General features: G+C 41.1%; 1 protein-coding gene across 4 annotated transcripts in view; it reads right to left on the minus strand.

The window, feature by feature from the left end:
* cntfr (ciliary neurotrophic factor receptor) overlaps positions 1–14,590 on the minus strand; it is a 359,444-nt gene that overhangs the window by 925 nt on the left and 343,929 nt on the right. For all 4 annotated transcript variants that reach the window (XM_072453602.1, XM_072453603.1, XM_072453605.1 and 1 more), the window contains 4 exons: positions 13,325–13,393; positions 12,393–12,507; positions 4,725–4,854; positions 1–285 (listed from right to left, as the gene is read on the minus strand). The exon at positions 1–285 is cut by the window's left edge and continues 925 nt beyond it. In XM_072453602.1, coding sequence (XP_072309703.1) covers position 285; positions 4,725–4,854; positions 12,393–12,507; positions 13,325–13,393 — 315 coding nt within the window. In that variant the 3' untranslated portion in view covers positions 1–284. The remainder of the gene's footprint in view (positions 286–4,724; positions 4,855–12,392; positions 12,508–13,324; positions 13,394–14,590) is intronic.

A 14,590-nucleotide genomic window follows, 5' to 3' on the forward strand; every position in this document is an offset into this window, starting at 1 on the left:
TTTGAAGAAGAGATTCCCAAGTCAGAAGAAATCAGTTTGTCGTGGCACTTTGCGGCCACCAGGGGGGCGTGTACGACTGTAGATAGCGGTGTGGCTCCTGCTGCGTCTGTGTTTTGGATTGAAATGCTTTTGTTGTCAGATTATAACTCGTGTAATCTGGGTGTGAAGGGCAGAATTGATCGTTGCACCTGTCTTCAAAAAACATGTGCAAAATAGAAAAAAGGACAGCCCTCCCCTTCCTCTGCTTCCCCCGCCTCTTCATCGTCCGGAGCGGCACAGCCACATCTGAAACACACATGAAGAAGAAGAAGAAGAAAGTGAGTGTGTTTGGAATAAATCGTGTTCACGCAAAAGATAAAAAGTGAAGAGCCTTGTTTGTTTTTTTTAAAGTGAACCGTAAAAAAAATTCTGGTGAAACTTTTGAGTTATAATAAAGGAGAGAAGAGCGAGAACGTGGTTTGTTGCTGTGGCAATCGCGGCGGCCATCTTGTGATTCTATTACAATACTGTAATAGAAAAGAATATAAAAATTGGCTGATAAAATGTATGATATTTAATTGTTTGAATTAACATATGATGGTATATTTGTGTCGTAATGAAGCAGATAACTCTGTGTCAGGACTTATTAGTTTCTGAATTATTAAAACGAATATATTTAGGCTAAAAACACTCCACTGGTCTATATTTCATGCAGAATTAACTCCACTCCTCATGGACTCCTTATCATTCTTCTGTTTATGTCACAATTATTACAATAAATTCATTCATTACTATAATATATTAATTAGTTAATATATTATATTATAATATATTATTTTTCATTCATTCATGAATTTTCAAGTTCTAATGATGAAATACAATAATTAAATAAAAATCAAAAATGTATACCTAAAATTAAAAGTATGTTTTTTCAAGATTTTGTCATATTCGTTTATAGAACATGAACATTAGATAAAGTGCAAAGACCAAAAAACACTATTAAAGTATTTATTACAAAATGATGGAATAAGTCCAGTTTGTATGAGTTCATTGGTAGAACATGGAGCTGGAACTGGATTTTGGTGTTACTAATCTCTGTTATAATCCTTTATTATAATGGAGATGGTATTTTTATTTTTTTCCATAGTATGGTGTCAAAGTTATCTATTTCCGTGGTGACAAAGTGACAGCAGCTGACGAAATTACAGGTCACATCTGTGGCGAGGCAAGCTCCCTTTCAAGGTAATTTGAGGATAGAAAACACGTAATGAAACATGCATTTAGAGTGGAACATTCCTGGCAAAGCAAAGACGTCTCCAGGTGGACAAGCGGACGACGTCAACCATCTCCTGGTGTTACAACCGAGCCTGAACCACCACGCTGCGGCGATTGGACCAATCACAGGGCAGCATTGTGGTTCGGGCAGCAGCCAAAGGTGAAGAAGCGCCCCAAACAAACCACTGCAGCCTTCAGCGAAAATATTCGCCATGACGGTCCGCCTTTTTCTGATCGCTCCATTTCAGATGAATGAATGCAGGTAACTCAGAGTGCCACACACACACTGATGGCCTTAAGGTGACGAACCCGCCCTCAGAAAAGTTCACGGAGGGCACCTTTAACATTTGGTCTGTGTTGTGGGCTTGACCTCAAAGTCCAATTAAACCTGGACCGGACCAGAATGTGACGGTCGGGCGAGGTCGATACAGGTCAAACTGCACTGGAAACACAACTGCTGTCACAACTAACTGTCACACAAAGAAGTAATAAAACAAAATGGTGTGCAGGGGCGGACGATATTATTTAAAAAAAATATTTTGTTTGAATTAATTTTGTTGGGCAGAAATGTAGTACATGTTAGTGGCCACTTGAGGGGGCCATACAGCAGTATTAAATATGGTGAAACATGATGATATAACAAATAGAACAAATCCAAACCGATGTATGACAAACATAGTGTCTGTTCATACAAAATTCATTATATAAATTAAAAATACATTGGTTCCTCCGGCTCTATAGGCACAGAATGAGAGCGAGGTCTATATCGATGTGGACGGCAGACGTAAGGTCATTTCATAAACGATACCAATCAACATCATAAATAATAGTTCACTTCTGCTCTTAATGTTCAAGAATAACCGGATAAACAATATTTGTTTACTCCACTCTCACTCTAATTCATTCATTCAGAAAAATATAATCAAGTCAGAGAATGTAGACTCTCTTGTCGAGGCTTAGAAATTACAGTTACGTATGTTTATCAACCCACTCGACCCACAATAACCCACTCAACCCACAATAACCCACCCGACCCACAATAACCCACTCAACCCACAATAACCCACCCGACCCACAATAACCCACTCAACCCACAATAACCCACTCGACCCAACATAACCCACTCAACCCACAATAACCCACTCGACCCACAATAACCCACTCAACCCACAATAACCCACTCGACCCACAATAACCCACTCAACCCACAATAACCCACTCAACCCACAATAACCCACTCAACCCACAATAACCCACTCAACCCACAATAACCCACCCGACCCACAATAACCCACTCAACCCACAATAACCCACTCGACCCACAATAACCCACTCGACCCACAATAACCCACCCGACCCACAATAACCCACTCAACCCACAATAACCCACTCAACCCACAATAACCCACCCGACCCACAATAACCCACCCAACCCACAATAACCCACTCAACCCACAATAACCCACTCAATCCACAATAACCCACTCAACCCACAATAACCCACTCAACCCACAATAACCCACTCGACCCACAATAACCCACTCGACCCACAATAACCCACCCGACCCACAATAACCCACCCAACCCACAATAACCCACTCAACCCACAATAACCCACTCAATCCACAATAACCCACTCAACCCACAATCACCCACCCGACCCACAATAACCCACCCAACCCACAATAACCCACCCGACCCACAATAACCCACCCGACCCACAATAACCCACTCAACCCACAATAACCCACTCGACCCACAATAACCCACTCGACCCACAATAACCCACCCGACCCACAATAACCCACTCAACCCACAATAACCCACTCAATCCACAATAACCCACTCAACCCACAATAACCCACTCAACCCACAATAACCCACTCAACCCACAATAACCCACTCAACCCACAATAACCCACCCGACCCACAATAACCCACCCAACCCACAATAACCCACTCAACCCACAATAACCCACTCAACCCACAATAACCCACTCAACCCACAATAACCCACTCAATCCACAATAACCCACCCAACCCACAATAACCCACTCGACCCACAATAACCCACTCGACCCACAATAACCCACTCGACCCACAATAACCCACCCGACCCACAATAACCCACCCAACCCACAATAACCCACTCAACCCACAATAACCCACTCAACCCACAATAACCCACTCAACCCACAATAACCCACTCAACCCACAATAACCCACTCAACCCACAATAACCCACCCGACCCACAATAACCCACTCAACCCACAATAACCCACCCGACCCACAATAACCCACCCGACCCACAATAACCCACTCAACCCACAATAACCCACTCGACCCACAATAACCCACTCAACCCACAATAACCCACCCGACCCACAATAACCCACTCAACCCACAATAACCCACTCAACCCACAATAACCCACCCAACCCACAATAACCCACTCAACCCACAATAACCCACCCAACCCACAATAACCCACCCAACCCACAATAACCCACTCAACCCACAATAACCCACTCAACCCACAATAACCCACTCAACCCACAATAACCCACTCAACCCACAATAACCCACCCGACCCACAATAACCCACTCAACCCACAATAACCCACCCGACCCACAATAACCCACCCGACCCACAATAACCCACTCAACCCACAATAACCCACTCGACCCACAATAACCCACTCAACCCACAATAACCCACCCGACCCACAATAACCCACTCAACCCACAATAACCCACTCAACCCACAATAACCCACTCAACCCACAATAACCCACCCGACCCACAATAACCCACCCGACCCACAATAACCCACTCAACCCACAATAACCCACTCGACCCACAATAACCCACTCAACCCACAATAACCCACCCGACCCACAATAACCCACTCAACCCACAATAACCCACTCAACCCACAATAACCCACCCAACCCACAATAACCCACTCAACCCACAATAACCCACTCAACCCACAATAACCCACTCAACCCACAATAACCCACTCAACCCACAATAACCCACTCAACCCACAATAACCCACCCGACCCACAATAACCCACTCAACCCACAATAACCCACCCGACCCACAATAACCCACCCGACCCACAATAACCCACTCAACCCACAATAACCCACTCGACCCACAATAACCCACTCAACCCACAATAACCCACCCGACCCACAATAACCCACTCAACCCACAATAACCCACTCAACCCACAATAACCCACCCGACCCACAATAACCCACCCAACCCACAATAACCCACTCAACCCACAATAACCCACTCAATCCACAATAACCCACTCAACCCACAATCACCCACCCGACCCACAATAACCCACCCGACCCACAATAACCCACCCAACCCACAATCACCCACAATAACCCACAATAACCCACCCGACCCACAATAACCCGCTCTGTCCAGGAGCTGGCGATGTCTCACCACATGAGCAGCAGCAGCATCCCCAGCATGAGCGGAGAGAAGAGCGTCAGAACCCGGGCGGCTCGGCCCACTGGAGGTTCAGCCTTCTGCGGAGCCTTGGACGAGGGCACGGAGGACGGACTGGTCTTTGCTGTAACACAGACAGATTTGCTCTCGTTAGCACAATTAAACACATGTATATATTCAGTCTTTCATTCATTCATTCTTAACCAGGTGGAACCCACAGTAATCTAGATCTCTTTTGTCTTCTGCAGCACACTTCAAAACACAAAAGACACCGGAATAAACGCGTTATAAAATTACAACAAAACTACATTTAAAATGCACAAACAATGTTCACAGACGCATTGTTTTTCAAAAGGGAGCGAAATCTTCCCAGTGGAACAAGCTCACACAGTTTCAGCTCAGTTTGTACAATGTTCCAAGCTGTGGGAGCAGCATAACTAAAATATTGCTATCCCAAATACAAAAAAAAGATAAATGTCACGATGAACCCGGAACATCGTTGCTTTCAGCTCTCTGCAAAAGGACGCATAAATAGTAAAGAGCGCAGCCTCAAATGTCTCATTAAAAGTACTGTACCTGATTTTAAGAATATTAAAAACATGAAATCAGAACATTTTAAAGTCTTTGCAGCAGTATTTCTCACTTACCTAATGTGTTCTGAACATCCCAATCTCACGGGGAATAATCGCTATACAATCACAGTAGATGCTGCGTTTACAACACATCTGTACTGGTGCAATAAATATTTCACTTTATTATGTGAAAACAATCGGGTATAGACACTTTTATCGAGGACAAACAATGATTATACTTCAGAAAACTCAGAAAAGTACACGTCCAAACGGATGCAAAATGTGTTTTTTCTTCTTCTTTCCAGCGTGATCGGCGTGCGCTGCTCACACGGCCGGTGAGACGACTTTTAATCACCTCGGCAAGTACAGTTCAATTGTTATCTCTGATGCCCGAGGCCGTCTTAACTTCCAAAAAGCGTCACTGTGATGAATGAGCCGGGGTAAAAGTGCTCATCACGGGCGAGGGAAAGAAGCAAACAAATAGGAAAATGCCTTGGCGGAGTTGGAATCGATTCTAATCTGCAAACTCAATCAATACGCCACTTGTCAAAGCAGTTATGAAGTGGGCTGGATGGAGAGTGGCTGCGCGGATAAGCCACGACGAGCGGCGGGGATAAAAGTGCAGAGAAATACAGTGAGAAAACAGAAATAATGGGATGGATGTTCACGGGAGTATAATAAATGAATAGGCTTCAAAGAGACGTGCGATATAGATTGATGAAGAAGGGTGTTTGAAAGAGCAATAAAAACGTCAACGCTGGTTTAAGCTGATGACGAATTGATAGAAAAGAAGAAGAAGAATTTTATTTTGACAGACGTTCACGTGGAATGTCAATTTTTTTCCATTAATATGTATCTTCTAGAGCCGAGTTTATCACTATTTTTGGTTTTAAATGTCACTTGCCAAAGGTCCGTCTTATTTATGTTCGGGAAATACATTTTGAAAGATGTTTTTTGTTTGTACTAGTTTCACTAAGCAACGCCGGACCACCACGGCGCGGAGGAGGGTGGGTCCGGAGGTATGCTGGATTTAAATGTCGGCCTCGCCCAGTGCAGAGACAAGACACCGGACCCGTCTAGCACCTGAAAGACTACACCAGATATCGCAGCTAAAATACAAAATGTCTGCACTCACAACAACTATTTATAAATGCAACCGGTGTATTTGACCGAAGAGCCGGGCGGGGGCGGGGCGGGGGGGGGGGGGGGGGGGGGCTTTTAACCGACTCAATCCGCAGACGAGATGACAAAAAAGGGGCGCGAATTCATCCCCATCGCGTTCGTTATTCATCTAATAAACCGTTTTTGTTCCTTTCCACGTGGCTCTTTCATGGTCCGACATAAATCACAAGCGTTCATTTGAAACACAATAATAATAATAATAATAATAATAATAATTTAATTCCCTGTAATAGTCAACATTATTGACATAAAAAGTAAGACATTGTGCCACATTTAATGATCTCGGGTTGTGTTTGTGAAGGTTCAGTTGGCCTAATGTCAGTGCGGTAAATGTGACTGCATATTGTGTTGTTCCACGGCTGTTTTGTTCACTTTGCACTGTTTTTGCTTTAGCTGCAGACGTCAGCCAAGGGAAGGCCCGCTATCGGATTCATTTGAATGTAGAAGAGCTGCTCTGTCACCCGCTGTTCAGCAACTACAAATGCCTTTATTAAGACTTTAGATCCAATGTTGTAGCCGGATGCAAGCGCAAAGACACAACGAAGAGCAAAGTGGTCCCTCAGCCTCGATGTGTACACAATTATCCAAGAAGGCTTCTCGGTAGCTGCGGGCGAAATGCTTATGCGATGCTGTATTTTAACATTTACAGAACAATACGTCTACTTTTCCGCTGTAATGCCAGAACAACAAACTCCATTGAGACTTAATTATGACTCAACTTGAGTTAGTTGGGCTTAAAATACACATAATTCACCAGGAAATGTCTTAAAAGAGTGAAAAAGTAGCTTTTCCCCGTTGAATCAACAGAGTTTTCACCCACACCAGACTAATTACACCAAAAATTGGAGATTTCTGTTGTGATGGTCGATTTTGGACATAACATTTTGAGCGTCGTAGATCTATAGATTAAATTAAAACCCCCAGTTTTAAAACATATGACTTTTGCTATAAAATATAACATGCAAAATCTTATAGAGTCAATCTGCTCCTGGCTGCGTCACACTTCACACATGACAACGTTGTGCATCGACTTGCCGGAGGAGCACAAAACAAATGAGTGAGAGCGCTAGCCGTGGTGCTGAAAGAGTGAACGCTCAATACAGACAGAGATTAGATGAAGAGGAGAGAAGGAAGGGAAGGAGAAAGCGAGTGTGGAGGAGGAGAGGAGATGAGTAGGAAGGCATGTGGAGAATCCTGATCAGCCCTGGCGCTTGGGCGGAGAACAGCAGCGTAGAGTGAAAAGTGAACATCGAAGGGTGATCACCAATGAAAAACTATTCATTTTGGATTGACGATCATATTGCAGATAAAGAAAATGAGTGATGCATTGCAACCCAAGATATATCAATTAGAGAAACGGATATGTTATGAGTTGTCCTGAGCTTGCTGTGTGTTTGTGCATTTAATCCAACTTAATGTGCTTGAGGAGACCATGAAGAATAGCAACTATCGTTCATTTCATGTATTTATTTAACAGGACAACGCAAAATCAGTCTAGATATCTTTCATATACATATCAAAAAATTTAAAAAAAGTTTTTCTGTCTGAATGTAGTTTCAGAATTCATGGCAATCTTTCCACGTAGTTATTCTTTGTTCTCACTGTTTCTCAAAATCCTCTTAAACTACCGAGAAATATTCAGTACCCGTAACCGCCTGTAGAAGTCACTGTTGCATTACAAACCGCGCAACCACGTCCAGCGCGTGTCAGACTTCAGCACAGATCTCAAACTTCTTTTATATTCTAATTACAGAGGTTTTGGGACGGCTTATCACTCTGTCTGGCATTAACCCGCCCCACGATCCGAGAGCACTGCCCTTTCCTGAGGCCTGTCTATAAATATACATTATCTCACACACACACACACACACACACACACACACACACACACACACACACGGGATCGGACCACCGGGCGCTCAAGTTCTCCCCAAAGGCATCACACATGAGACGGCCGAAGACGAAGAAGGAATCTGTCCTGGCAAACACCAAATATCAAATGAACGATCAAAGCGTCTCATCATCATCTGTCAGTCTGAGGCCGTTCGTCTGAAGATGGTTCAAGTCAGAGCAGAGGAGGTTTGGAGGACTTTTAATGTTCTTGGAAATATGAACGTTGAGCAAACTAACAAAGTGTCAAATGAGAAAATACTGTAAATAAATATACAAATAAATAAACTACAGTAGTTGTTGTGGGTAGTGTAAAATAAATATTAATGGATTTGAATTTATCTCTGTCACACACTAAAAACGACTACAAATAAATATATAAATAAATACATGGTGACACAGTTTGTGTACCCAACTTTGTAAATGAATACGTTGTTTGTTTGTCCTCAAAGAGTGTGTTGTAAAAGCAGAACCTTGTGACAAATAGAGACCACAGTGCGCTGTCTGCATCTACTAATAAATGCCTATTTAACTACGCTTTGGGGGTTTTGCTTTCACTTTGTCATCTTAAAAAAGCTGTGTTAAAGCCTACAAATGAATGCCTGTGAATATTGACCTGGTGCTAAAGAGTTCTGAGAGCTAGATAGAGTTACACAGATTGAATCCTATTGAACAAATAGTTTAATCAGAAGGATTCAGGCTCAGTATTCAATATAGTAACTCGTAGTAGTTTAATAATTTAATAAATTATTTGTTTATTGAATGAAGTCTTTGTTCATGCATCATTATAATAATTTATACTGTGGTACAAAATAAATAAATAATAAGATAAGATAAGATAAGATAAGATAATCCTTTATTGTCCCACATGGGGAAATTCCATTGATGCAACGCAGGTAGATACAGAGATAGACAGAGAAGAAAAGAACAAATAACTCATAGGAAGCCTGAAAAACACTCCCAGTAGAAGATCTCCTATAATAGTACATTCACAACTATTTCATGTAAACAAGAGACGGCGGCTCCTCCACGCTAGGCCAGTACGAGTGAGGTTTGTGGAAATGCAAGCCGCTCACAGTAAGGACGCATATTATACGTTTTCATCAAGAACATGTAAACTCCCTCAGGAGTCGAACCCAGGACCTTCCTGCTGTGGGGCGAGAGCCGCTCCGTTAAGACTACTTCAAAACAATATGACTCACGCTCATGTGTAAGTGTGATGTGCAAACACAAAGTACAATTCCTTCCAAAAGTCACTGGAGGTAATGGGAGTCTTCCTCCCTCTACATACTTAACCCAGTATGCAATCAAGTGGTTCGACGTGAATGTTTAATCAAACACACAGGATTACTTTCCCTCTGGCGGCGCGTTACGGCCAAGGTTGTCCATTTGTCAGAAGAGTGTATCTTGCAGCTTAAACCGGAGATAAGAAGTTCAGGACATTTGAAAATGCTCTCCGCCGCGCTCCGTGTAATGATAAAGAAAGTTATTAAGCAAACTCCATTTCATACCTAACTGGTTCAGGGGGATTTATGGAGGGACAGCGCGGGGATAGTGTTAACATAAAGGCAGGGCTGATAGTACTTGTGGAATAAAAATGGTGTAGTCGAAATACAATATCCTCTGAATTAGAAGAAGACAGCTCCATATACCAAAGAGCAGTAACAAGAATGACTGTCCTTTTCCACAGAGATGTTAAAGCTCCAATGTAATGCTTTTATAAGCTAACTTTGCACAGGTATTTCACATTTTATAACATACAGGAATGTGTTTAAAATGCTCTTTTGATGTGCTGGTTGTTTAACATGATCAGGGAATGGTTATATTATGTGTTTATGTATTGTTGGCTTTTTAAACATGTTTGAGGATCTTTACATTGGCATGTCATGATTTAGAACAAAAAATGCACACACTGAAAGCACACATCATTCTCTCTCAGTTTCGAGTCTGCTTCCCATCTACTGGCAGGAGAGGGAACTACCATGAAAGAAGAAAGCCTTTAGCAAACGTCCCCGACACGAGTCTGCCGATGATTTATGGCAGGGCTATTCCATTGGCGGCCCGCAGGCCAAATCCAGCCCACTAAGCAATATGGTAATACGGCCCATCATGGTCAAATGGGCCATGGGCCAGACCACATTACTTGGTAAGCTGAGTTTGTCCTTAATGCGCTGTGTTAGCTCTGTTATGCAGTAAAACAGTACTATGTTTTTAACAGCAATTCACCTCATACTCCTGGTTCAGATTCTGCAAATATCAGAATATTAAACTATTCTTTTCTGATCTATTGTTACCTTTACTCTGCACTGCTGTATATGGACCGCTCCAAGTTCTTGGTCCAGACTACTTCATCTGCTGGGTCATTGGACACTTGCATTTTTTTCTTATTGACCATTAATCGTTTAAAAGACTATTTCCTGTTCCACGCAAACATTTCTCTGAACCACTGAAGAACTGATTGATTTTGGGATGGGATTTTGGGTATCCAGCAGTCTGGTGTATGCACTTGTTATTCCAAACTGTTTGTTGTTGGATTGTTGCTCACCAATATTTTAAAGCGCTATATAATTATTGTTATTGATCTATAAGATAACCTAAACCAAAATTGTAAATATGTAAATACTCAATACTAAATACTTGGTCCGACTCCGGTCCCTTCCCGTAAACCCACCCCTCGTCTCAGAGTTAGTGGCTCCCAAAGTGAAAACAAAACAACTTATTTACAGATTTACAATTTTGGTTTAGGTTACCTTATAGATTAATAACAATAATGATATAGCACTTATAGAAAAAAGAAAATACAGAGCCACCTGTAATTGTTTCCATTGCTTATTTTGCTTGTCCTCAACCTCCTACTCACCTAGATACTTCTGATTCTAGCTGTTAATCATCCCGGTTCAGATTCTGTGGTCTGGTCCCGGTTCTAGATTCTAGTCCTGGTTCAGATTCTGTGGTCTAGTCCTGGTTCAGATTCTGTGGTCTAGTCCTGGTTCAGATTCTGTGGTCTAGTCCTGGTTCAGATTCTGTGGTCTGGTCCTGGTTCAGATTCTGTGGTCTAGTCCTGGTTCAGATTCTGTGGTCTAGTCCTGGTTCAGATTCTGTGGTCTGGTCCTGGTTCAGATTCTGTGGTCTGGTCTGCTCTAGTTAAAGTCTGGTTTTTGATTGACACTGATTTGATCTAGTCCTTAGTTTCATGAGCCAGAGCAATATTGTTCTATTTACTTCTGTGAAACAATAGATTTCTGTTGAATTGTACCATTGCGAGTTGTCAGAGAAGACCTTGTAAACAGAAATCATGAAACAAGCGTGAATGAAGCAAAATACAACTCCAGGTAACACTTTTAACAGCGCAAGAAGGTCAATTGACAGATGATTTGTTCAGATGCCGAATATTACCAGTGGGAATTCATTAAACCTGTGTTAAATGAAACAAGACTTTAGAGGAAAACAAATCTGAACAAAAACTTCAACTTCTAAATTCAAGACAGACGTACAAATATTTGTTAAACTTCCCTGAACGTACAAAGAACAAAAACAAACATAATGTGCTTTGATTACTTTTGTATTCCACGGACTCAAGCCTTTGGTGCGACTCATCACATCATATTACAAAGAATGAAGCTGTGTTGAAATGTGGGAAAATAATAACAGTCCTTTCCTCATGTTGTTCGCATGAGTGGATTGTGCCTATGCTGTGGTCAATGCCATTTGTTTTTTAGCAAGGAAGTTTAATTTGATTTATTTTGACAGTCTATGATGTTATTGTGAGATTATGTAATATGTCGTTATCCCTATCCCTAATTTTAACACAAAAAACCTCACAAGTTTACAGGATTTGATGTAATGGAGACGATGAATGACGTAGAAATCCACACAAATGAAGCAGTGCATTTTGGATTTGTGCACCACATTGTTTTCTCCGCTCGCGTTGGTAGCCTCTTCCTCTTCCTCTTCCTCTTCCTCTTCCTCTTCCTGTCCCTGCTCTCGAACACTATTGTGGGCTGAGACGCTCTCGTACCTGGGATGACGGGGTCCACTTCAGGAGGCGAGGTGATCTCTCCGATCCAGGTGGTCGCATGCACCGCCACGCTCCAGTCGCTCCACGTGCCGATCTCTGTGTCCTTAGCAGCGACCTGAAGTGTGCAGACCAAAAGACTTTAGTTGGGGTAAAGGTGGTCTGGTTTGTTGTGCATATTTACTGCCACTTTGTAATAAGTACATTTGTATTAGCCTTAATAAAGCATGAGCTAATTACTTACTTCATAATGAGAAAATTGTTTATTAGGCATGATTCAGGCTTAGTAACTACTTAATTAGTTTAAAAGGGAATTAATTAAAATGTTCCTAGGCCTGAATAATATTTAATTAACTGTTTATTCATTATGAATTAAGTCATTTTTCATGCTTTATAAGTGTATGTATTATACAGTGTTACTGCTCATTCTTAATCTACAAAATATGAAATTAAATAAATAAATTAAAAGTTACCTAAAAATAAATGCTAAATAAAATAATGTTAAAAGATGAAACAAACTGGTTGAAATCAGCATAATTATTATTCATTAACCTTTATAACCAGTTAAGAAACCCAGATTTAGAAAAGAAAAACATTAAAAAAAAAAAAACATGAATGCATTCTTAGACTGCAATTAATGCCCATGTTATTAATGTAGTTAAACATGTTTATACAACTTTAATCTAAAGAGCAATAGATATAAAACTTTAGTTACCATAGTGGAAAAATTCAACTTCAAGAAGGATATAATTTTACTAAAAACGATCTAGCCTTCTTGTATTTAAAATAACTAAATGGAACTCTAAAGGACTTGTGTGTTGTAATTGCTTTATATGGACCACTTTTGTATCCATTTTTGACTTGAATTGGTTATACACTACATATGGGTGAACAACAACAAGACTTGATCATGACAGAAGTTGATGTAAATGTACCTGGATGATGTATTCCTTCCCAGCGTAGGCGTCGGTGATGGTGTGAGAGGTGCTGTCTGACAGTTCCACCTGAACAACAAGAAGAAAAGAACATTAACTTCACTTTGTTTAGTACAAATCTGCAGCTTTACGGTTTACTACAAGTATTTTATCTGTCTTGCACGCACGGCCTTCAAAGTCCAAAGCATGCATTCTGAACACATTTCTGAACGTGCTCCAAGGCTGAAACCTTATGAGTTATGAAAATGCTTTGCTAAAATAAGGCCGTCGCGAGGTCCTAAGTCAACTGTGGGTTTTGAACACGCATCCGCTTTTGAACCTATGAATTATGTTCTCAGTATAGCACGAGAGTTTGAGTCATGCGTACCGGCTAACCTTACATTTTAGATTTTTTTCACCATGTATCTCCCGGTTTTGATCCGTGCACAGGTCAAGAACAGGTTGTGAATTGCTCGAAACACTAAACAGTACAAGGCCGACACTGTATCAATGGAACATCTTTATGTAAACAGAGATGGGTAAAATACAGTTTAGGAAAAAATTTAGAAACAGTATATAATTTTAAACACCTTAGTTTCATGTGCTATATATTAAAATAATAAAAAAAAAATAAGTCAAGATATTTCTGTCCAGTTCGTTGCGTGTCGTAAGATGCGGGGCCACTGACACTAGAAAGGCAACAGCAATTATAGTCTCAAGGTTGTAAACAAAACTTGTGTCTTTAAATACACGTAGGTGATACAGATAATTAAAGCTTGGGTACTTGACCTTTTTTGTTGTTGTAAATGTGTTAGTATACTATAAAAGCATGCAGTCTGGATGTAATAATAAAGTAGGCCTCTTCTAATTCTCTTTAAGCCGCTATTAAAAGTCAAAAGCAGCGCTCTGATTGGCTGTGCTCGGGTGGTCCATCCCAGTTTCACTTCCGTCTGAAAAAAGCTGTTCTAAACAACTGCTTAAAATGATTGTGAATATTAACGACGGGCCACAGTGTTTGCAAGACGTAGGAACTATAGTTAGATTTCCCTTCTTTAGCGTATCAGCTTTTTAATGAATACATAGATGTGGTGTGTGTACTTTAAAAACACAGTGGAGCATAAATTCACACTTAATGATGTACCATGCATTGTTTTGAATACAAACAAACTAAATAAAACTTACATTTGCATGATTTAGATAAGTAAATACAACATATAGCATAAAGTATGAAAAATATAATATTCTTGGAGCTATAACGGCTCATTTATGCTTCGTTTTTTAACATTC

This window comes from Eucyclogobius newberryi, unplaced genomic scaffold (assembly GCF_026437365.1).
Source record: "Eucyclogobius newberryi isolate DKJ021-1_F unplaced genomic scaffold, fEucNew1.0.hap1 SCAF_2, whole genome shotgun sequence".
NCBI classification, from domain to species: Eukaryota; Metazoa; Chordata; class Actinopteri; order Gobiiformes; family Gobiidae; genus Eucyclogobius; species Eucyclogobius newberryi.